Below are 25,371 nucleotides of genomic sequence, written 5' to 3' on the forward strand. Positions count from 1 at the left end.
TTGCAGGTGATTTTAAAGTGGGATGAAATACTGTTGGGGAGTGTGACCACAGAGTCAGATGCAGACAAGGAGGCCACACCTGGGATCCCAACACTCCAGCAGCTGAGGCAGGAGGACTATGATTTCTACAGGACCCCATCTCTAAAGAGAAAAAACAGAAGTAAATTATTGAAGGTAATTGCATTCCTCTTCAGTGGACCTGCCTTCAGGAGACGGAAAACTTCAGAGAAGTCTCTTTGCTACTTCAGGAGAGGAAAGTGTCCAGAGAACCTTCCAGTAACCACGAGAGGGACAAGAGATACCTGAGAATGCTGCTTTCATCAAGTTCATCATCAACAAATTAAAGTACATACATGAAGCTCATGAAATTAGATAGGTATTAAAAAGCCAAGGAGGTGGTTTTTGAGGCAGGGCCTTAGGTAGCATCTTACTACATAGCCTCGAACTCCAGCCATTCTGGGTCACAGATTTCTCATACTTAGGACCCCATGGAAAACCCTTCTCCGTGACAAAATTCTGGAAGGACATACACATAGAAATATAGAGTAGGGTGAGGAAAGGGGAAAAGCAAAGACACGGAGGTTTTTGCAGAAACATCGTATTTATGTAATACTCATGCACGAACACAGACAAGCCAGGCTTCAGGTCAAAAGCTGCTGCTGCCTTTGGAGGAAACCCACCAAATGTCAGAACCTCTCAGCCTTCTCCCACCCTGCCCCAAATGCCAGGTGGAAATGCCACCTTCTGTCTCCTCTTCTTTGCCACTGTAGCAGTGAGGTCACGAACCTTCAGCATGTCACCTACAGGAGGCCACTGGATTTTCAGTTCAGATAGAGCTGGTCCCCAGTATTTCTAGCATCCCCAGTGAACATGAAACTAATCATTCACTAGGGAGCCATATTTTCACTAGGGATTCATATCACTCCTAGCCAGTATTCACTAGGAGTCACCCTTTAAAATATTATGAAACAGCATTTTCCTGATTCCAAATGGCTAACGGTTTATAAAGAACGTAAACGTGAGTGCTACAGACTCCAGCTTCACATGTATTAAACATTGCATACTGAATGATATCATGCATCACATACATCAGCATACTGAATGATGAATGATAAATGACATTCAAATGTGAAGGTTTAGAAGGTAGTATTAAGGAGCTGGAGAAGTGGCTCAACCATTAAAAGCACTGGCTACTCTTCCAGAGGATTGGGGTTCAGTTTCCAGCACCCACATGGTGCCTCACAACCATCTGGAACTCCAGTTGGAGGGGATCCAATGCTCTCTTCTGGCCTCCATGAGAACTGCATGCCTGTACATGAGAACTGCACAGACATACATGCAAACAAAACAACAAATACGTAAAACAAAAATGAATCTTAAAAAAAAAAGAAGGTAAGAGGTCTGTTCATTTTGTGTGTACGAAGAGCAATCTCTGTCTCTTCATGGGTGACTCTTTGCTTTCCTTAGAATAATGTTGGCTGCCACAGTGGAAGGAGGCTCTTGCATCAACTTCAGGGAAATGGCATTTATTGACAACACACTTTACTTTACACGTAAGTCTAAACCAATAAGATAAATATAGGGCTCAGGTACAGGTTTTCATCTAGAAAGGAAATTAAGAAGTGAGCTTGGACTCCTGTTTGTCATCAAATTCTACCAAAATGTTAATGACCCCCACACACTCCACTTTAGAAAAAAAAAAAACAGATTTCCAAGGTCCAGTGTCCTGCCCCACGTCCTGGGTTGGCACTCCAGCAGTTTGTCACCAAATTGGTGTCTGATGCCCTCATGAAAATGTACCAATGAGGAAACATTGCTTCCCAAAACAAATGCAATTTATGAGATTCTAGCCCTAGAGTTCTGTCTACATTATTTATGTTGATAGATTTGACCCAAAAAAAAATAATTCTTCTAACTAAAATTCCTTGGGTGACTTGATTTCACTGAAAGTTCGGTTTTCTTTGGAAGCTTCATGGAAAATCCTTAGATGTCTTGCATTTAAACAATAAACGTAAAAGGAAAGTTTGCCACTTTATTAAAAAATACTTTAGCTATGTACTGAAATTACAAATCCTAGATTTAAATTGTTAATTATTGCTATTTATTTTATTGTGTACTTGTTTATCCTGCATGTATTTCTGTGCAATATGTGCATGCAGTGTCCTTGGAGGTCATAAAAGGGTGTTGGATTCCCTGGAACTGGAGTTGCAGAAGGTTGTGAGCTGGGAATTGAACCATAGTCCTTTGGAAGAGCAGACAGTATTTTAAGAACTGAGTCATCTCTCCAGTCCTAGATTTAAATTTAAACCTAACATACTTGTGTACATACAAACCATAATAAGCTTAATTTTATGGACTCCAGAATGCTTGTCATGTGAGGTCAACAGAGCCCATCACCATTATAACCAGGTTAGGGAGTGAGGAGTGGGGTCAGCCTGGTTTACAAAGTGAGTTGAAAGGCAACCGGAGCTTTTTAGTAAGACCTTGGAGAGAAAGAGAGAGAGAGGGAGAGGGAAAGAGAGAGAGAGAGAGAGAGAGAGAGAGAGAGAGAGAGAGAGAGAGAGAGAAATAGAGTTCCAAAAGTGGGTGGGGGACATGATGAGCTGAACTATATAATTTAACATATTATGTTTCTTTTTCTTCCCTTTAGCTGAAGATGATGGTAAAGTATAAATTTATTTTTCTCTCTTTGCAAATTAGAAGATACTTAGACACATCTATTGTCTGCTGGGAGAAACTGTCCATAGAGATGTATCCTTGGTAGTTAATAGTTACAGTTACATTAAATTCAGATAATTCTATGGTGAGAGCATATTAAAACTTGAATTCCTTGGCTAATTGACTTAGGTTGTTTCTGTTTTGCTTCTGTTGGTTACAGCATCCTTGCACGGTGCTTGGACATTTCTGTTGTCGGGCTTGATTTGACACTGGTTGCTATTATGTAGCCTACACTAACCGAGAAGTCACTATAACACCTGGACTGGCCTCAAACTGTGACCCTCCTGCCTTCACCTCCCGAGTGTAGGGTCACGAGTGTGCAGCAGCACACCCAGCAGCATTCTTGTACAACAGCATTAGCACATGTGTCTCACTGTTTGTTCAGAATAAAATCTAGGGAGCAGAACTGCCAGATTGGCAAATCAAAGCCTCAATGGTCCTTCCATTGAGTTTATAAGTGTACTAGCAAGAGATAATTTCCAATCCTGGTGTGGTGGAATGCACCTTTAATCCCAGCACTTTAGGAAGCAGAGATAGACATATCTCTAAGTTTGAGGCCATCCTGACCTACAGAGCAGATTCCAGGACAGGTAAGTTTATACAAAGAAACAATGTATTGAAAAATAAATAAATGATAGATGATAGCTGGGGGGGGGATTTCTTTAGGCTGCCAGCTCACAAAAAAAATAAAATAACGTGGAAACATTGTTAATTGTGTACCCTCGGCCTTAGCTTAGGTTTGTTCCTAAATAGTTCTTAATACTTTAATTAACCCATTTCTATTCATCTATCTGTTGCCATGTACCTAATGACTTTTTATCTCCTCTCCTGCATGTTTGTTCTCTCTGCCTCCAGCTTGTGACTTCACCTTTCTTCCTCCCAAAGCGCTCTGACCGAGTCTACCTTATACCTCCTGCCTAGCCATTGGGTGTTTAGAATTTTATTAAATGAATCACAGTGACACATCTTCACACAGTGTAAAGAAATATTCAACAACAATAGAGCTAGGGAAGGGAGGAGAGAGAGAGAGAGAGAGAGAGAGAGAGAGAGAGAGAGAGAGAGAGAGAGAGAGAGAAAATATTCCCTGACAGGGAAAATAGAGATGGTGGGGTAAAGATCCTGAGAGCAAACTGAAACTACAACTGTGAGAGACAGAGCTGAACCGGAAACAAAGGACTGGCCATTGACAGCTGTGGTGGTGCAGCTCTCATATTTGCATAAGTAGGATGAGGATTTGGGGTTTTGGTAAATTGGTTGTTGTTTTGGTTTGGCTTTTGGTTTTTCAATGCAGGGTTTCTCTGTGTAGCCCTGACTGTCCTGGCACTAGCTCTGTAGACCAGGCACAAACTCATAGACATCTGCCTGTCTCTCCTCCCTAGTGCTGGGATTAAGTGTGGGCACCACCGCCTCGCATTTGGTTAAGGGTTTAAGGTACTAACAAGATGCTATAATGAAGCACTACTAGGTGCAGTTATGAAGGGAAGGGCAGACAGAAGATCAGCTAGGGAAGAGGTCCCAGAGGAAGGAGACTACAGTGCTTTGTGATGTCTAAGAACATGGACAGCAGAAAGGAAAGTGTAAGAAAACATTGGAGATTGGCCATTGTAAAATACTCAAACCTTTGGAGGGAGAGTAGTTCCAAGTGCAATCAGGAAACCTGGTGTGCTCTTAGGAGCAGAGTGAAGCTCAATGGGGGACTTGCTCATTGCTGCTTCTAGAACAGAGGGTTGTGCTGATTCCGCAAACAGAATTACTAGGTGTATCTGTGGATCTAATAAAACAACTTACCATTAATGACTCAATGTGTGTTATAGGAGACCTGGAATCAGACGACTTTAGCAAGCTTCAATCTACAACCACAGTAATACGAAATATGAATGACCAAGTTCTCTTCGTTGATAAAAGAAGGCCACCTGTGTTTGAGGACATGCCTGATGCTGATCAGCGTGGTACTTTTCTCTGCCTATTTAAAAGCACAGAGGCCCACCCACTTCTCCCCACTCCATTTACTGCCCACATTTTCACATGGCAGGTCCTGTCCTTAGGTGGAAAGTCACAGTAGTAAATGTAACTCCACTTTAGAGAGCACCCTTTTTTTAGATGGAACGAGGAGTTAGATGCAATAAAGACACTGGTAGAGGTGACCCCACTCTGAGTCTATGAGAGTATCACCGGTTCCCCTATATCAACTGTATTCTCCATAGAAGAACCTTCTCAAGTTGGATCATTCATCCCCACTGGTTATAGCTGAACATACTGCTGACACCATCAAACTCAAATGAAAAGTAAAACACAAGCATTTCAAAAGAATATCTCTTCCACCAGAACATGAGAGTGTCTCATTTTGGCCTAGTTGAATGCATATTCTTGAAAACAAAAAAAAGTCCTATCCTAAGTTTTTTGTCTTAACAAATGCTTTTAATACTCTATTGGATATTTAACAATTAAACATAGTCTTTAGACTCAGAATAACCTTCTGTTTTGGGATTGCGTTTATTTTTGATTTGAGACAGGATCTCATTATGTACCCCTGGTATTCACTTTGTAGACCAGGATGACCTAAAACTCACAGAGATCCGCCTGCCACTGCCTCCAGAGTGCTGGGATTATAGGCGTCTACATCCACACCTCACAGGGTTTGTGATATCTTTAACATACTCAAGAAAAATATCAGAAATCAAGAAAAATATCAAAATATCTTTAACACATTCAGAATACTTTACCACATTCATGTTGCCCTCCTGTGGTTTATAACACCCTGTAAGTGTGATTTAAGGGGAGTGTGGCCAGCTGGGCTTCAGGTCTGTTGGCCGTCAAGCCAAACCTTCACTGCACGGTTGTGACTGACCTATTCTTTGGTTAAATTTCTATAGATGCCAGTTTGGAGAGAGGAAGTATTTCAATTAATGTTCTTATTTATTAATATTTGTTTCAGCTAATCCCCAGACCAGACTGATAATATACATGTATAAAGATTCTGAGGCAGGAGGCATGGCTGTGACCCTCTCTGTGAAGAATGAAAAAATGTCTACTCTCTCCTGTAAGGACAAAGGCATTTCCTTTAAGGTAAGATTCAGTTTCATTTTGATATTAGTCATATTAATGGAGAAATTATAAATGTCGGATATCCTCAGACCAACCTTTTATCTAGAGCCCAAGGAGTAGACACAACCATGAAGTGGATGAGTATGGGGAACTGTTCCCCCCATCAGTCCAGTGTGCTGATACTCGGTGGTCTCATTTTGTCTCTGAGTCTGTCGGAGAGGAAGAGACAGCTGAATGTTTGGATTCAAACTGGGTTTCTTGTATCCCAGGCTGACCTCAAACTCAGTATATAGTTGAGGGTGACCTGGAACTTTTAACCTTTCCATTTATATTTCCAGATGCTAGGATTACAGGTGTATGTCCTGTGCCAGGTCTCATGCTCAGGAGCTCCCACTAATGCAGACGTTATCCATCGTTGCTATAGACTAGGTTTTGATAAGACCCAACTTCATTTCCCTGTCATATGGCTAGAGTTTGTGGCCAAGGATCACTTCTTATTTAGACCTTAAGCCTCACTTTGGTCCTAGATCATCTCCTGAAGCTTAAAGTCTCTGTCTAAGTGGTGGTTTACCAAGCATAGCTTCAGAAGCAGATGCTAATAAGACAGCACCTTATTCTACAATCATTCATGGCCCAAACTAGGTTGATAAATATCCGAGAACTATGACTGTCAATAACTAGTTCATTGAAAGGACACCTTCAGAATCTTCGGTGCATATTAAGAAGATAGAATGTATTTTTAATTCTAGAGATTTCTTGGTCAGTCCATAGGATCATGGGGATTTTACTGCCATGTGGTCAAAATTAATTCCAAACTATCACTTCTATGATTAACGTGGAAAAACCTTGGGCAGTTCTCATATTTTCTAATACATCCTAAAATGGAAACAAGATGTGAGCATAGGTAAAACCAGCACTCCTAGCAGTTAACAGCCCCGGTGAGAGAGACTAGTTTCTAGTCAGCTAATCCTGACTAGGACCCTGGCGTCTGGACAAAACATACAGGAATTAGGGCTTGTACCAAGCTCAGGACAGAAGGGAGACTACTGTGCACTGTCATGCTTGGCAGGAAAGCAGAGTCAGAGGCCACAGACTGAGTCTGTGCAGCTGAGCTATAGGGGAACCCAAGCCTCAGCTGGAGAACAGCTGCTGGTCTAATCACAGTGTAGCATCAGGGTCACAGAAAGAAGGAGCTGAGATTCGGACACCTCCCGCATCTCTCATGATGATTCAGAAACTAGAGCTACTGAGCCGCAGGGGGAGCCCGTCCATGTGTTAGCTGAGGACAACTAAAGAAGACAAGAACTGAGACTAGCCCGACAAGATGTCGTCTCCGCTAGAACTTCTCTTCAGCATTAGCATACCTGGGCTCCCTTGGTGGAAGAGAACAGAAGGAAGCTCTCTGGGCATAGGGGAACCAGGAGGCCTGTGTGTTGATGAGGATGCCAGGTGGAAAAGGTCAGAATGGACAGGAAAACAGGAAGTTAGGAATTAAAGAGAAGCAGTCAGTACTCCTGCCTTTAGAGAGTTTATTTCTTAACTCTCAAAAAAAGTAAAGCTGCTTCAAGTTGTTTAGTAACACACTTTTAGTATTATAGTGCACATATAAAAATTGTTAAAGTCACTTTAAAAATTTTCGTTTTCTAATGCACAACTGTGTGTACATGTGTTTCTTTGGAAGCCAGAATGGGGAGCCGGACCCCCTGGTGCTGGAGTTTGGGCATTTGTGAGCTTCCCCATGAGGGTGTAAGAGCCAAATACCAGACTCTGAGAGACTTGAGCAGGAAGCCATCGCTCTAGGCTGAGTTGTTTATACCCTTACAAATAGTGTAATGTTGGATGGTGCACATCCCTTTATGCTCAACATTTGAGAGTCAGAGGCAGGCAGACCTTTGAAAGTTTGAAGCTAACCAGATCTAAATGAGTTCCTGGACAACCAGGACTGTTAGACGGAGAACCCTGTCTCGAAAAACAAACTAAAACAAAAACTATGTAATGTGTGTTTTCTCCACAGGAAATGGATCCACCTGAATATATTGATGGTACTAAAAGTGATCTCATATTCTTTATGAGAAGTGTTCCAGGACACAATAAGATGCAGTTTGAATCTTCACTATACGAAAGACACTTTCTAGCTTGCGAGAAGGAAGATGAATTTTACAAACTCATACTGAAGGAAAAGGGTGAAAATGGGGATAAATCTGTAATGTTCACTGTTACTAGCTTACCTTAAAGTTAGGTATTAAGCATTTTGTGTACCAGAAAGATGACTAGATTACATGAGCCTTATGATAATCCATTCTGTGTTGCCATAGCAAAATACCTCAGACTGCATAATTTATAAAGCAAACAGGTTCAATTGTCTCACGTGCCTAGTCCAATTCCTACTTCCTGGTGAATGGCCCTGGCTGCATTATAACATACAAGATAAAAGGAAAGGAATCAGCTGCATGTGAATTAGCACATGGGTGAGCCTCACTTCATAGCAACTCATTCTTGAGAGAGGCTTCAGCCCTTTCCAATGCTGGAACCCTCAGGAGCTGTTAACCTCTCACCTCTTAAATATATCACCACCTCAACACAGTTATAGTGGGGATCAAGTTTCCAGCAAATCTATTCACGTGACAGTGAAATAAATACTAATAATGACCTCAACATGCCATTAAAGTATAATAATAATTATAATATTTTTTAAGGAGACACTTATGGGGTAGAGAGATGGCTCAGTGATTAAGAGCACTTGCTACTCTTCCAGAAAGGACATACACACACATACACACACACACACACACACACACACACACACACACACACATGCCTGCAGTGGGTTTTTTCCCATGGGTGTCATGTCCCTGAAACTAAAATTAACAGACAGTTGTGAGCTGCCATATGGGAATTGAACCCAGGTCCTCTGGAAGATCAGTCAGTCCTGTTAACCACTGAGCCATCTCTCCAGACCCCTTCCAGAGGACTCCTGTGTATATGATGGGGTATGCACATGCCACCCTGAGTGAGGGGAGTCAGTTCTATCCTTCCATCTTTGTGTGGGTTCCACGTTCCAGGACTCAAACTCAGACCGTGAGGCTTGCATAGCAAGTACCTTTATCTGTTGAGTCATCTCACTGACTGTGTTAGGTGCTGTCTTAGCCATTACAATTTTATTTCACTGGGAGAAGTTGAAGCAAATCAACATTATTAGGTAGTTCACACTGCCTGTGACCCCAGCTCCAGCAGCTCTGACACCTTCTGGGTTCTCCTCTCTCTCTCTCTCTCTCTCTCTCTCTCTCTCTCTCTCTCTCTCTCTCTCACACACACACACACACACACACACACACACACACACACACACACACACTAAAAATAAAATCTAAGCAGAGAACATATAACAGCAACTTTATTTTATCATCCCTGGTCAGGGCTCTCCGGTCCATTTGGAATTAGACCCGAAGGACTGAATTCTGCCCTATTCACTGTCTTTCAGTCATTTCCTTGAGACTGAATCTGAGTCTCCCTATGGCCTTGAACACATTCTTCTGCCTGACACCCACACTGCAGGTTTTATGTGAAGGTACCACATGTTTTCTGGACAATTTTGTTCTCTCTCGCTTCTCATCTGTTTCCTGATGGTTGATACCTATAGAGTAGGGTGAAAACTGTGATAGAGTGAATTTCAGAGTCAGACAACCCCTTAAAGAGTGGGGTGCAGTGCTGTGATGAAGACTGGATTTTGGAGTCAGACACCCTCATTTTGAATCTCATCCTATAACCTAAGAACCAAAATGGACAAGAGATATGAACATGGATATACTCTTTCTGGGGGATCAATGGACAGACATTCACACTGGAAACCATAGAAATGCCTCCTCCACAGGGTAGCTGTGTGGATCACACGGCACAAAGATCCCGGTGGCAGACAGCTCTGGAGTACTTGACACTTCTCCATGTGTCCACCACTCTCTTCCACCTCGGCTCCTCACTCACACATCGCGTCTCAGACACAAGGCCTTTCCCTCCCTCGTGCACTCCCCACCCCCACCCACACACAATTTTGAGTCATTCCTCTTCCTGCAGACAGCTCTCCCCTCTAAGGAGCAGCACCTCATGCTTCTGCTCTTTCTCCTGGCTCTTAGACATACGTTGCTTCTTTTCTTCCCGTCTTCTCTCAACACATGGGCTTTATAAGATGAGGAGAAAATGTAACCTTAATAAAGCCTATTCCATTTTCCTTGGTGGTTTTCCCAATTCTCACCCCCTGATTTTGCTGCATGAGAGAATTCTAATTTACCCAGTGCACAGAAACAGCTGCTCACAACTGGAAACCTTGTTGCTGTACTGACAGTTTTCAACCCGACAGCTGGCTGGGCTGCAGTCACAGCTTCAAGCAGCCTCAAAATTTCCTCCAGTGGTGTCTGAGCTGCTGGATCATGGCCGGGCTTCTCACTCTCAAGGTGGGCTTTTTTTTGGGGGGGTTGTTTTTTGTTTTTGCCAGGATCTAAATTCAGTGTATTTCACTGAGCTCGGATCTGAAGACTAGAAAGTTAAAACAATAAAGGTCATAAGCACTGAAAAAACTTAAGCTTGAGACAGGAGACCATGAGGCTCAGCCTGCCTAAAGCAGGTCTACACTGGAGGCATTTCTCCCTCTCTTCCCCACCCCCATTGCTTCCTCCCCTTTCTTTGGAACACTTTCATTTTGTGTTCTGTATTAGTCAGGGATCTCTAGAGGAACAGAACTGGTAGAATAGGCATGTACAACACACACACACAACGTATTAGAGTGGCCGATAGGTTGTGGTTCAGCAAGTCCAACAATGGCTATATACCAAGAAAGTCCAAGAACCCAGATGCTGTTCAATCCACAATGCTGGAGATCTCAGCTAACATTTATTACACACCGGGTTCCCAAAGAAGTAAGCTCTAAAGCCAGTGAATGAATGGACTTACCAGTGAGAATAAGGGTGAACAGGCAAAAAAGAGGAAACCTTCTTCTTCCAGGTCCTTTATACAGGCTACCACTAGAGGTATGGCTCAGATTAAAAGTGGGTCTTACCAACTCAAAAGATCGGGATTAAGGTATATCTTCTCATCTCAGAATAGCTGAATTAAAATGAATTAAACATAGGTCTTTCCCACTACAAATGATTTAATTAAGAAAAATTTCCTCGCAGGTGTACCCAGGCACTTTGGACTTTTGTTAATTCCACATATTCTCAAGTTGACAACCAAGAATAGCCATACGGACTCTTACACTGAAGGACAGTCTGCACAAAGTATTTGAAATTGTAAATTCACTTTGCTGTAGCTTTTTGATTTAAGAAAAAGTAAGAATTTTCTCAGAAAGCTCTAGATGTCACACCCTGAAGACAATATATTTTCAAGATTTTAATTTCTAATATATGTACACGCATGGGAGACTGTACATGTTAGTGCACTGCCCGTGGAGGGCAGAGAAGGGCATCGGGTCCCCTGGAGCTGGAGTCCACCAGTTGTGAGGCACCTGATATGGCTGCCTGGAATGGACCTCAGTTCTCTGCGAGAGCAGGAAGCACGGAGCTGTCTCCCCACCCCACCATATGTTCAGTATCAGAGCACACAATACTTTTAATATCAGGGCTGGAGAGACGGCTCAGCAGTTAGGAGTGCTTCCTGCTCTTCCAGAGAACCTGAGTTCAGTTCTCAGTACCCACATTTGGTAACTCACAATTGCCTGTTAACTCCAGCTCCTGGGGATCCAGTACCCTCTTCTGGCCTCTGTGTGCATCTGGAGACATACACACACACACACACACACACACACACACACACACACACACACACACACCACAAAATTAAAAGTAAAATAAATCTTTAAAAAATTAAGCCCAAAAGATGCAGCTACACTAACAGAGGACCTGAAGTTGTACAAAGTACTAGATTGAATCCCCAGCATGGTATAAATGTAACCATTGTGGTACAATCCTGTAATCCTATAACTCTGGCAGTAAAGGCAAAAGATCAAAAGTTTAAGGTCATTCTCTATTAGTATAACAAATATTGAGGCAAACTTTGGCTACCCCATCTAAAAAAATAAAATTAAAAAATAAACCAGTGCAAAAAATCAGGTTTTCTAAAAATTCATAAATAGAATAAATATAAAGGTTGGGGAGAAGGCCCAATGCTAGCTGAACCTTGACTAAATAATGTCAATAAAGTTTCAAAAACAAAAAAGATTCTAAGAGACACACGTAAGGAGGGCTTCTCCCTTCGCGACTTATGAACACGGGGTTCTTTGGGAGACATCTGTGTAGGTCAGAGGCTAATTTTTACAGCAAAGGCCTAGATAGACTGTTGGAAAGTAACATATTTTCTACGTTTTAATTTCTACTCTGTGTTCCCCCAATTCCAGAAAGAGACTAGACTCTGAATACTTAAGTGTATGCCTTTATCCAGAGTTTTATCTAAGTTCCACGAGGGAATACCAAGGTACCAGGGATGGGATGGGTAAGGAATAGAGTCCTCCATTGCTATGAACACACCGTGGCACAGACTAAGACGTCGTTCCCTCGTGCTCTCTGGCTGGCTGCTCGCAAAGGTGCTACTTAGCAGACTCTCACTCCTGTCCACGAAACCCTTGAGCAGTGTGGCTGTCTCTGCCCGCATGAGCGACATTCTCGGTCACTGCTCTCGGCTCCATTTTTGCCTCCCTCCTTACACATGCAGGTTTCTCAGGCCATTGGTGTTGGTTGACAGAGCCACCCTCATGCCTCCCAGAGCCCCTGGCAGAGTTCCATTCACTTGGGCATTGTCCTATCCTTACCTTGATGACATTTCCTTACTCAACAGTGGTCCTCTGAGGGTGAGTGTGGGAAGGATGTTTGTCCAAATCGAGTATTTTCCCATGGTTGAGAGAAGAGAAATTCCTTTCTGAACAGGTATAGGTGAGTCCAGGAACTGACATAGTCATTGTTTGCTTAATATTAAATCATTTTGTACTGCTAGTAGGAAAAGAGCCAGCCTTAGCAGAAAGTCAATACCCAGAGGGAAGAGCAAGGAGCCAGTGCCTGATAAAACCATTCCTGCCTCTGATCCTTTAACAAGGAGCTTCTGTCAGCATTAACTGGATTTCCTATTGCCCTTACCCGAGAGTCAGCAGAGTAAACCAGTCAGCCTCAGGAAAGCTCCTTAGAACACTGAATGTCCCAGCTTTCTGAACTCTGCAGGACTGCTCTGAGGAAGTTCAGGTCTTACCTGCTGTCCCCCCATTTCTTTTACACTGGGGCTCTATTCTAAAACAACATTTGGGTCTTGTTATTGGGTCTCATAAATGCACAGTTAGGATGTCGACCTTCCCTGACCCTTGAACTCAACAGGAAAGCTCTCATTGGATCCTCTCCCACCTCCTCCCCAGATCCGTTTTTTCAGGAGTAGGCTGAGCCTGCACAGCCTACAATTCCACACCACTGGTCTCACGTGGTCACAAGTCCTTTGGGAACTTTAATTTTCTAAGGCTGGGCTGTTGGTACAGTATAGAGTGAAACGGGCACATGGGAAGGGGCAAAGGAAGGACAATCAGAGGTTCAAAGTCATCTTTACCAGCATAGAAAATATAGAACTAACCTGGGGTAGAACAGACCTTTCTTTAGAAAGAAAAAAAAGAATAAATAAAAAAAAGAAAAACTAGGGAGCTGGTGAGAGGGCAGCCTGCTTGAGGCTGGGACCCAAAGCCAGAGGAAAAGCACCAGCTCCTGAGAGTTGTCCTCTGACCTCCACTTACTTCCTATGCCCTGTAGCACGAGCTTGTGTGCAAACACACAATAATACATAAAATAGAATTCAAAACCTTGCAAGCCTCCAAAGCACTGACCTCATGAGGGCCCTAGTCAAGAGCCTAGACTGTGCTGAGGGCAGAAGGTGACATCTGTGACTCAGGCTTTGTCATTTATCAGTGGCTGATAGCCTCAGAATCTTTCGTGGTTAAAGATTTACTATAGAGAGCAGAATGCCAATACCTTCTAGCCCAAGAGTAGTGAGATCACAAGAGCAGACTGCACACAATGTGCAGAGCCAACACGCTGGTCCTGCCTGGTCAGCATCCCTCTGCCTGCTTGATAACACTGCACAACCAAGTCTTCCAGTAAGGTACTGGAAAGACGCCAGCTTCTCTCCAGCACCTCACAGGGGTGAACCTAGGCAAGGGATCAAACTTTCCCTTATGAAATACTTTTAGCATGCCATGCAACATGTCAATTACTACACAAATGCCCACAAGTCAAGTTCCTAACTCAGTCTCCAAGGTCAGGCAAGTCTCAGGAAGGTGCACACAGTTGCTTAAGGGAGCATTAACTTTAAAAAAGGTTAAGTGTAAGAGCAGGTTTCCTCATTTTTCTTGGTAGTCATCAAGCAATGTGCTATTTCCTTTTATTAGTAGTGGTAGCAGTATTAGTATTTATTAGGGTCAAAGAAGCAGTATGCTTGTGTGTGTGCGTGTGTGTGTGTGTGTGTGTGTGTGTGTTCTGTAGGCAGGGTACCTATAATCTCAAATTCACTGTAGCTGAAGATCACCTTGAGCTCCTGATTCCTGTACTCAGCCTCAAAGATCCTGACTCATAGGCGTGCACTGCCATCCCAGCCTTGCTTAAAATTAACCTGCTGAAGGCGGCTTAATGCATCAGCTTCAGTCAAGAAGCAGCATAATCTCAAACTGTGCCTTTTCAGACATTCATTTACGGCTATAATTAATTATCTTTGAACTTAGTTTTTTTTTTATTTTTGAGACATGGTTTGGCTGTGCAGGCTTGACTGGTCTGGAATTTGTAATGTAGACCAGGCTAGCCTTGAATTCACAATGATCTGATTACCTCTGCCTCCTGAGTGCTAGAATTGAAGGTGTGAGCCACCATGTCTGCCTTATCAGGAAAAAAAAAAAACCTTTGTATTTCCAATGTTCAAATTCTGACCCTTGAACTTGAAGCCCAGGTCTTGTCCCATGATCAGGGCACTAACATCAGTCAAACCAGGGAGTTCAGTCTTATCTGTCAATTGTCTGATTTCTCTTTCTCAACAAACAGAACATCCCATTGGTCTATGCTGCTGGGCATAAGGGCTCCTGAAGAAATATGAGCACCCCACCCCCCTTTTGAAAGTAAAGTTTAATCCTCCTTACAATGAAGAAAAGGAATGATTCATTTTTTTCAATTTTTTTATGTTTATGTAGTGTTCATATGTGTGTTTCCACGTATGTAAGCACACACTGTTTGGATGCATGTGTATGTGTGTGCACATGTCTCTGGAGGACTGAGGCAGATGTCAGGAACTTTCTGCATAGCTCTTCCACCTTATTCAGTGAGGCAGGGTCTCTCAAGCAAACCCAGAGTTCACCAATATGGCTAAGCTCACTATCCGGCTTGTTCTGGAGATCCCATTTTATCTTTCTGAGACTGGAACTGCAGGCTGGCCATGTGGGTTCTGGGGATCCAAACTCCATTCCTCACATTTGCAAGACAAATATATTTACAACTCAGGCTGGCCCTGAACTCACTATTTAGGCCAGGGATTCTCCTGCCTCGGCTTACATGCACAAGCATGCCAAACCATGTTCACCCAGTATAACTAAAGCTTTAGGAATGAACTCTGTGATTTTTAGTTTTAGTTGACAACTTGTCAACATCTGGAATAAACTACAATCCAGAAATGGAGAACACACCTGTGAGAGATTTTTTTGCTTGATTTTTTTTTTGATCCTAATGAGTCAGGAAGACATGGGTCTTTAATTCAGATCTTGAGGTGTCAAGACACACCTTGAACCTGCGCCACTCCTTCTGCTGGAAGCCTATATAAGGACAGGAAAGAAGGAAGCTTCTGCTATTTGCCTGCTTGCTCTCACCTTACTAGCAAGTCCATTCCTTCACTGGCCTTGGAGCCTTCATCTTTGGGATTCCAGCGTCTACTGAAGTCCTGCAGAGACATCCAGACTCGGGGACTGAGCAACTTCTGGACACTTGGACATCTCATTCATAGCCAGCATTGCTGGACTAGCTAAATCACTGCCTGTAAGTCATTCTAACAAATCTCCTTTATATATATACATATATATTGAAAAAGTGAGAGAAAAAGAGAGAGAGAGATTCATTGTGTCCAATCTGCTACTCTAGAGAGCCCTAACTCAGGGACTTTGACACAGATTATTACTAACTAGTTCTCCGGATAATTCATTAGCAGTCACATAATCTCAACTCTGTCCTTTTGTTTAAGAGCACAGAACTAATTCATTCCAAATCACCTTCAAATTAGAACTAATTCATTTCAAATAACCTCCCAATTAGAATTAAATTCATCCAAAATCATCGCCCCAGAAGAGCTTTGCCACCTCTCTGAGTCCCTGTCTTCATCACTTTCCTTTAGAGTTGGCTGTCACAGCATTCCTTGTCACCCGTGCTGGTGACAGCAAAGAGAGGAAGGTCCAGACAGAATGGAGCACCTGGCACTGACTGCTGCAGCTGGCTCAGTGCCAGTTCACCCTCTGCTCAGTGTCTGCAGCTGACAAATTGAGCAACAGATGTGGGGATTCGCAATGCCATGGGACTGACCCAAAGAGAAAGCTGTGTTCACATCAGACAGGTCCACTCTCCTGTGACTAATATTTTTTCATAAGCTTCATGCTCTCTACTAACTCACTTTCCTGTTTAAAATGTTTATTGACTGGGACATCATATGACACAATGCCAACAGAGCATGGAGGTGGGGAAAACCCCTGTACTCTCAGCACTTGAGAGGCAGAGGCAGGCAGATCCGTGAAGTTCCAGGCCATCCTGGTGCAGAACAAGTTCCGGGACAGCCGAAGACTACATAGAGAAACCTTGTCTCAAAAAACAAACAAACAAAGAGGCAAACACTATTCCAATCAGAATCCGTTTTCATTTTGGACAATGCTAAAATTATAAGGCAGCTATAAAAAGCTTCCTCCTCCTCCTCTGCTTCATCTTTTTGGTTTGATTTTGTTGTTGAGACAAGGACTCACTATGCAGAGCAGTCTGGTCTCCAACTCTAGTTTTCTTGTCTCTGTCTCTAAATGGCTGGGGTTATAGGCATTGCAGCACATCTGCTAAGGCTGCTCTTAAATGTTAGTTTCAACAAATGTGTGTGTGTGTGTGTGTGTGTGTGTGTGTATGTGTGTGTGTGTGTGTGTGTGTGTGTGTGTGTGTGAGAGAGAGAGAGAGAGAGAGAGAGAGAGAGATCTGGTGCCCTCTTCTGGCCTCCATGGGCACTGTCCTTAGAGTTTGCATGCATACAAACATTCAAGCAAAAGCTACAAAAAAAAAAAAAAAAAAAAAAGAAAAAGAAAAAGAAAAAAAGAGCACCAGGTTCTCACATATATGTTTGGACTGTTAGCTTCTTGTTTAGAGACTCCTAACAGTGGGAGCAGGTGTATCTCTGACTCTTGACTCTTGAGACTCTTTTGCTCCTCTTGGTTTTCCTTATCCAGCCCTGATATAATATAGCATGAAAAATAAAATCCTAGAGACAGATACTTGAGTTCAAGCTGAAGATCAGAAAAACAAAACACCCAAGCCACTAGAGTAGTCTTACCTCTACCAAGGCTGGGTGACTGCAGACTGAACCCTGAGCTTCTGTCTTCTCCCCTTTTCTGTTCCCCTTTAGTGATGGGATTAAAGGCCTGTGACTCTCTAGGACTGGGATTAAAGGTGTGAGACACCACTGCCAGGCTGTAGTGGCTTAGTTTTACTCTCTGATCTTCAGGCAAGCTTTATTTATTTAAACATAAAGAAAATATCCCTATATAGAGAGGATTTTCTTCTTGCCTTATTGTAGTTGTTTTATCCTGTTTGACTGTCCTCTCTTGGAAGCCTGCTGCTTTCTTGATATGGGAGTCCCCTCTGTGTGTTGCTTGTATTGGTTAATGAATAAACAAATTGTCTTGGCCTGTGATAGGCAGAACTTAGGTAGGTGGAGAAGACAGAACTGAATTCTGGGAGGAAGAAAGCAGAGGGGAGAGACACCACAGATCTGCTGGAGACAGACGCTGGAAATTTTACCCGGTAAGTCACTGCCACGTGGCAATACACAGATTAATAGAAATAGGTTAAATTAAGATGTAAGAATTAGCCAATAAGAAGTTAGAGATAATGGGTCAAGCAGTGTTTTAATTAATACAGTTTCTGTGTGGTTATTACGGGACTAAGCTAGCCGGGCAGCAGGGACGAACAAGCAGCCCTCTCCTTGCAACACTTTCTGAAGAGGAAATGAAGGGAGGGTTGATCTGGGGAAGAAGCTGTGGGAAACTGTGGTTGGGATGTACTGTATGAGAGAAGAATCTATTTTCTACTTAAAAAAAAAAAGGTTGAAGAAAAAGATCTGGTTTACAGATAGGGAGGTGGCTAGGCAGGTGGCAGTGCTTGATGCTGTGTCCCTTGACATAAGCTGGGTCCCTAAAACTCACAAGACATGAAGACCTGACTCGTGCAGGAGGTCTCCTGACCCTCACGGGAGTGTGCCCTCCCTGCATCCACACACACAAAATAAGGAAGGTCTTTATAGGCTGGCTTGTGGTCAGTCACTGTGTGGCTGGAACACTGCAGGCGCCTAAGGCATCATTACCAGGGAACACTGTCACTGTCCCTTTGCTTTGTGGCCAGGAAGGGATCACCAGCAGCATGGCCGCCATCAGCTTTCCTTGAACTCTGCATCAGGAAGGCACAGCTCCTTGGATTTACAGTTACCAGTTTGCTGTCCACTCTGTGCTCATTCTGAAGCCCCTGCCACTGGATGAGCTTTAACCTTCCAGTTGATCACCAGTAGCTGTGGAGCCTTAGCACAGACTGCAGCCCATCGCTGGCTCACTTTGAATCTGGCCCCAGAAGGCTGGCATTGGAAAACAAGGTAGAGGCAGCTGGCAGGCTTTCCGCCACCACGCTTGAGCTCTGCCTTCTTCACTTGTTAGTATTGCATTTATGTATTATTTGTGTGTGTCAAGCCATTTCAGGGATAGGCAAGAGAGTTGTTTCTCCCTCCGCCTCATGAGGCCTGATGCTCAAATTCAGGTTATCATGGTTAAATACTCTCACCTGAGGAGCCTTGCTGCTCAGCAATCCCCAGGGAGTGAAATGTGGCGTTACTACCCATCAGCCTTCTAGGCGGTGCAGCTAGCAGATGGGGACAGAAGGCGTGGCACTCACACAACACTTTAGCGCTAACATAGTTCCGATACCTACTCAGACTTCATATTCTATTCATAAACTGCCTGTGTCTGCCTATCACACGAGTACTTTGCGTGCTGTGGCATTCTATGTGAATTACTTATTTGCTAAGCCACACTGAGGTAACACTCAGCTCTGATTCAGAACTGTGGATGCAACACTTACTTCTAATTGTTTAGTGGGATTGGGGGGGGGTATTGATAAGTAACAATCTCACTCTGTAGTCCAAGCTGGCTACTGAGGTTGATGTTGGCCTCAAACTCAAATCAATTCTCTTCCCTCTGCCTCCCAGAGGGCTGGGATTACAGGAATGTACCACCATACATAGCATAATAGATTTGTTTTGTTTTGTTTCTTTATGATGGGTATTGAGACAGGGTTTCTTTATGTAGCCCTGGCTGTCCTGGAACTAGCTCTGTAGACCAAGTTGGTATTGAACTCTGAGATCCACCTGCCTCTTCCTTTCAAGTACTGGGATTAAAGGTGTGTGCCACCATGCCCAGCTAATTTCACCACTTTTAACAGTGTACAGTTCAAATTCTTAGTAAAGTGGTAAACTATCATCACTAATTCTAGAACAGTTTCATACATGCAAAAAGAAGCACTAGCCATTAGCCTACATACTGATTTGCTCATTTCAATAGATTTGTCTGTTCTGGCATTTCATACAAATAAGACCACGCAGGATCTTCCCTTTGTGCCATGCTTCTTTATTTAGGATGCTTTTGCTTTCAATGTTACACATCAGTACTCCATGTGGCTGAATAATACTCCATATTCTATAGTGGCCACCCACAGGGATGGTTTTCACTTTTAACTAATTTAGGTAATGGGCTATGGCATTTTGCTTTCTTTTTTGTTGCTACGGTTTTGTTTTGTGAAATGAGATCTTGCTATGCATCCCAAGCTGGCCTCAAATTTTGACTTTGAACTTCTGATCCTTTTGCCTCTTCCTCCTTAGTGCTGGATGACAGGCAAGCACTACCCTGCCTGGAATGCTAGGGAGAGAACACACGGCTTCACAAATGATAGACAAACCTGCAACAACTGAGCTCCCTGACTGGCTCTGTATCTGTACTTAAGTACAGAAGGGAAGGGCAGGACGGAACAAACACACAACACAGTAGACAGATGATGGAACATTAGAAGGTGGTGAACCTTCCTAAGGAAAACAAGGAAAAGAAGACAACTGAGAACTAAGTGTGTAGGGAAAGCGCTGCTGAGCGTGCAGTGTTAAATATCTTAAGATGGGGAACAGGCCAAGTACAGACCTAGTAATCATTTCAGACAGAACAGGAAGAGACTGGGGGGTTCCAGCACATCTGAGGAAGAGCAAGAACGCCAGTGTGTCTGAAGGGGCAACTGGAAATGAGAGCCAGTGCGTGGTGGTGGCGCTGGTGCTAAACTCTCAGGGCAGGCTTTTATTTTTCTATTTTACCTTGTTTTATTTTGGTATCTTTTATATTTATATAATATATTTTAATTTTACATTCATTGGTGTTTTTTGCCTGCATGTATGTCTGTTCAAGAGTGTCAGAAACTGGGCTGGAGAGATGACTCCGAGCCTAAGAGCACTGGTAGCTCTTCCAGAGGTTCTGAGTTCAATTCCCAGCAACCATGAAGTGGCTCACAACCATCTGTCATGAGATCTGGTGCCCTCTTCTGGCATGGAGGTGTACATGCAGTAGGAACGTTGAATGCATGATAAATAAATAAATCTTAAAAAAAAAAAAAAAAGAATGTCAGAAACCCAGGAACTGGAGTTACAGACAGGTGTAAGCTGCCATGTGGGTGCTGAGAATTGAACACAGCTCCTTTGGATGAGCAGCCACACCAGGTCCTTTAAGATGAGCTCTTAACTGTTAAGCAACCTCTCCAGCCACTGATTTTGGTTTCTTGAGACAGGGTCTCACACTTGCTGCCCAGGTTGAACCTGAACTCACTATATAGCACAGGCTGGCCTAAATCTCAAACTGATCCTCCTACTTTGGCAAATGTGCAGTTTACAGTTATGTTTGACCACGTTTGGAAATTTTAAGAGTTTCATAGAAACAAGGTCTCACTGCTGTTGTCCTGGCTGACTTTGAACTAGCAATCTTTCTGCTTCAGCTCCCTAGAACAGATAGGACTACTAGATATCTAACATGACATGAAGAGTCTATACAAAACGTTAAGAATTCTTTTAGATTGATCAAAATGAGATAGAGATTTGTGAGAGAGTGTTTATCCCACTTAACATTTTAAAAGGATAGTGGGGCTGCTGTATTGGCATCAAACACAAGGGGGGTCAATTTAGAGATTACTGCTGCAGTTAAGAATGGTGACCAGATATGAGGCCTGAATAAGTAAGAACACAATGGAGGTGCTGGAGAGATGTGTCAGAGGTTAAGAGTGCTGGCTGCTCTTGCAGAGGTCCTGAGTTCAATTCCCAGCAACCACATGGTGGCTCACAGTCAACTGTAATAAGATCTGGTACTCTCCTCTGACCTGCAGGCATACATGCAGCTCAAGCACCGTATACATAATAAATAAATAAATAAATAGATAGATAGATCTTTTTTTAAAAAAGGACACAATGGAATGACAATAATTCACACAGCAAGAGGATGTGCCAGGTGTGATGGTGCACACCTGTGATCTCAGGACAAGGGAGGCAGAGTTCAAGGACAGCCTAGACCACCTACTAAGTTCCAGGTCAGATAGGTGTGCAGAGTGAAAGACTATCCATCTCAAAAAATGTACAGGACAAAGGCTAGACTTGATGACACAGGTCTGTGACCCCAGTACTTGGAAGCTACAGGCAGGAGGACCAGGAGTTCAATGTCATTCTTGGCTACAAGACACCATATCTAAAAAAAATGATACAGGAGGGACAGATTGGGAGACAATCAGGAACTTGGCTTTACAAACACGGTGTCCAACTTGCCCATAAAGATTACTAAAATTAAGACAGCAAACAAGCAGGACACATGCAGGACACTCTGGTTGTGGTGATTTGAATAATTAACAACCTGGTCCCCAATTGGTGGAAATCTTTATGGAGGATTAGGAGGTGTGGCCTTGCAGGAGGTGTCACTGGGAGTGCCTTTGGGGTTTCAATAAACTCTCACCATTCCCAAGACTCTCTCTCTCTGCCCCTATTTATGGATCAAGAAGTGAGCTCACAGCTACAGCTCCAGAGCCACACTTGCCTGCCTGCTGTCATGCTCTCCAACATGACAGTCATGGACTCACCTCTAAAATTGTAAGCCCCAAATAAAGTCTTGGGCATAGTGTCTGTTCACAGCAACAGAAAAGCAGCTAAGACAAAAGCACACATACGCAATCCTAGCACTTGAGGCTGAGTCAAGACAATTTCAAGTTTAAGGCCAGCCCGTCTACCCTGACTCAAATATTAATAAACTCCCCACGTACCCAGATCTATTTAATTACTGCTAGTTGTTTGTATGTTTTTAAGTTTTCTAGAAGTCTTGAGAATTTCAATCAGTGCTTTCTTCATAAACAGACAGACAGACAGACTTGCAGCCAATAGACCGAGCAGACAATGCAGAGGGACTGTTGTACTTGCCAGTGGCTGTGCAGGGTGAGGGCTGCAGCCAGGGAGTAGTCCACCACAGAGCAGGGGCTTAAGTACCCAGCCGGGAGCAGACCCAGGAGCAGAACACTGACAACCCTCTCGCTAGTCCAGTGGAGAGAGGCAGCCTTGGAACCAGCTACAAGAAAGAGGAGATTCACAGAGGTGAGGAAGGACAAACACGTCAACCAATCACACAATGGCTTACACAGTCAGCACATAAACAGTATACCAGCAGACCCATCCTGAACGCAGAATCAGATGGCATATCTGTCATGTCTCTGAGCACAAGACACTTTCTTAAAGGCAAGAAGGCAGGCTACGTATCTGGAATTAAGGCAGTCTTGGACTTCACTGAAACAGGTATCACGCGAGTGTAATTTAGCGATCACTAATGGACCTCTTTAAAATAATAATAATAATAATAATAATAATAACTGTGTAATCTTTAGAGAAAACTCAGTATTTCTAAAAAACAGACTAAGCAGGCCAAATGAAAGAGAAGCACAGATCTCAGAACACCTTTGAAGGTTATGTCCTTCTTCTGCCCCATTTACAATTCAGTGCCAAACAAATGAAAAATAAGGGCTGCCTTTAGACAAGTGAGAAACAACACAGGCTCTACGCATTTCCTTTTTTCCTTTCTTTCTTTCTTTCTTTTTTATTTTTTTGAGACAGGGTTTCTCTGTATAACAGCTCGGGCTGTCCTAAAACTTGTTTTGTAGATCACAGAGATCTGCCTGCCTCTGCCTCTGCCTCCCAAGTGCTAGGAGTGAAGGTGTACGCCACCACGGCCTGGTAGCTCTAAGAGAACCAGACAAAAGGATGAAGTTCCTACCCAGAAAAATGCACACCGACAGAAACATTAAAACTGTGTCTGACTTTAGGGAAGTTTTTTCAGTCCCATATATTCCAGAACCAGTCTGCTAAATCTAACAGAAGAATCCAGAAACGAAAACTGGTCAAAAGCAAAAAGGTTTTAGACGGCAGTTTCATCCAGCTTCTAGCCCCACAGTTGACTGATATTACATGTCTAGTGATTAAAGTGTAAACAAGTTCAAGACTTATGGGAAGAGTGTTTTGTTTCGATGTTGTTATTGTAATTTTTAAAGGCCAGAGCCTAGTGCATGCCAGGCAAGCTCTAAAACACCGAGTCACATCCCCAACCTCTGTTTTTTTAGAGACAAGGTCCTACTATGTAGCCTATGGTGCCTCTTTCTAATGCATGATCCTATAGCTCTGGCTTCTTGATGTTGGGAGTACAGACATGTACCACCAGACCCATTTAGCAGTGGTAAATTCATAAATAACTGATTTATTTTATGTATATGGATGTTTTGTCTGCTTGTACAACTACTGCCTATGGAGGCCAGGAGAGGGCATTGGATCCCCTGAAACTTGGGTTATGGATGGTTGTGAGCAACCATGTGGATGCTGAGAATGAACCTGGGTCCTCTGGAAGAGCAGCCAGTGCTCTTAAATACTGATCTGTCTCTCCAGCCATAGGAGTAGTATTTTTAGGGTAATTTTTAGAGGTAATTGAGTCCTCTAAGCTCAATGAATAATTAAACATTCACTATAGTAAATATTAGTAATTTAAAAATCCAATTTTTAATCATAATGTTTGCTGTATTCCAGGAAAATTATTTTTGAAAAATATGAGCTGGGAAGTGATGGATATGCCTTTATTCCCAGCACTCAGGGGGTAGAGGTAGGTGGACCTTTTTGAGTTTGAGGCCAGCCTGGTCTATAGTGCAAGTTCTAGGACAGCCAGGACTACACAGAGAAACCCTATCTCGACAAACAGACAAAAAGGAAAGAAAAAGAAAGAAAAAAAGATATATATCTTATATAATATTAGAGAATACAACATAAACCATTAATAAACTAACAACAAATGTGTTTGTCATTCTGAGTCTGGCTTATTTCATTTAAGGTGGTGACTCCTGGTTTCAATCATTTTTCCACCAAGTAATGTAATTCATCCATCTGTATGGCTGGATAATACTCCATTGTGTAAATATGCATCTTTATCTATTCATCTGCTGGTGGACACCAACTGATTCTATAACTTGGCCCTGGGAACAGTGCCATGAGTAACACTGATACATATGCAGGTATCTCTGCTATGTGTGGCTTGATTTATTTGAGTATATACCCAGGAGTGATACACCAGGATAAAATGAAAATTCTACTTTTTTTTGAGAAAGAGAGAGACCTACATTGTGGTTTCCTTAGAGATTAAATTAATCCACATTTCTGCCAGGAACATAAAAGGATTCCTTTTTCTCTGCATCCTTGCCAGCTTTGTTTAAAATTTCCTTTCTATTTTGTTCTTGTGTATTCTTGATGATAGGAATTCTGAGTGGGGTGAAATGAAAACTCAATGTAATTTTATAGTATTTTTTTATAGTTTTAAATCATGTGTGTGCTTGTGCAACTGTGGAGGGTGTGCCTGTGAGTATTAGTTCCCACGGAGGCCAGAGAGGTCAGGTCACCTGGAGCTGGTCATTATAGGCAATTGTGAGCCACCTGATGTAGGTGCTGGGAACTGAAGTCAGATCCTCTGAAGAGCAGTACATGCTCTCGGCCAGTGAGCCATCTCTCCAGCAGCTCAATGCATTTTTAATTTGTGTTTCTCTGGCAGCTAAAGCTGTGAACCTGTTTTTCATGTATTTTTCAGCCATTTGTAATTCACTGAAAACTGCACATTCAATTCCTTTACCAATTCATTGATTAGAATATATAATATGCTTAATAACTATTCACCTTTGGATATAAGGAACTGAAGCTAGATCAAATTGTTAAACATCTACCATGTAACAAATACTTTAGGTTGGT

The 25,371-nt window shown here is 42.8% G+C and overlaps 1 protein-coding gene and 1 long non-coding RNA gene across 6 annotated transcripts in view; both read left to right on the forward strand.

Annotated features, from left to right (window-relative positions):
- Positions 1-8,127, forward strand: part of LOC125389129 (interleukin-18) — a 26,283-nt gene extending 18,156 nt beyond the window's left edge. For all 5 annotated transcript variants that reach the window (XM_085688723.2, XM_085688722.2, XM_085688726.2 and 2 more), the window contains 5 exons: positions 1,468-1,553; positions 2,651-2,662; positions 4,533-4,667; positions 5,654-5,784; positions 7,778-8,127. In XM_085688723.2, coding sequence (XP_085544849.1) covers positions 1,472-1,553; positions 2,651-2,662; positions 4,533-4,667; positions 5,654-5,784; positions 7,778-7,996 — 579 coding nt within the window. In that variant the 5' untranslated portion in view covers positions 1,468-1,471 and the 3' untranslated portion in view covers positions 7,997-8,127. The remainder of the gene's footprint in view (positions 1-1,467; positions 1,554-2,650; positions 2,663-4,532; positions 4,668-5,653; positions 5,785-7,777) is intronic.
- A 7,268-nt stretch (positions 8,128-15,395) lies between these two features.
- Positions 15,396-24,241, forward strand: LOC148122340 (uncharacterized). Its single transcript, XR_015737723.1, has 3 exons — positions 15,396-15,791; positions 17,692-17,798; positions 24,169-24,241. It is a non-coding gene; the product is annotated as an uncharacterized LOC148122340 (long non-coding RNA).
- Positions 24,242-25,371: the final 1,130 nt, after the last annotated feature.

This window comes from Myodes glareolus, chromosome 4, assembly GCF_982192425.1.
Source record: "Myodes glareolus chromosome 4, mMyoGla1.1, whole genome shotgun sequence".
Taxonomy (NCBI): Eukaryota; Metazoa; Chordata; class Mammalia; order Rodentia; family Cricetidae; genus Myodes; species Myodes glareolus.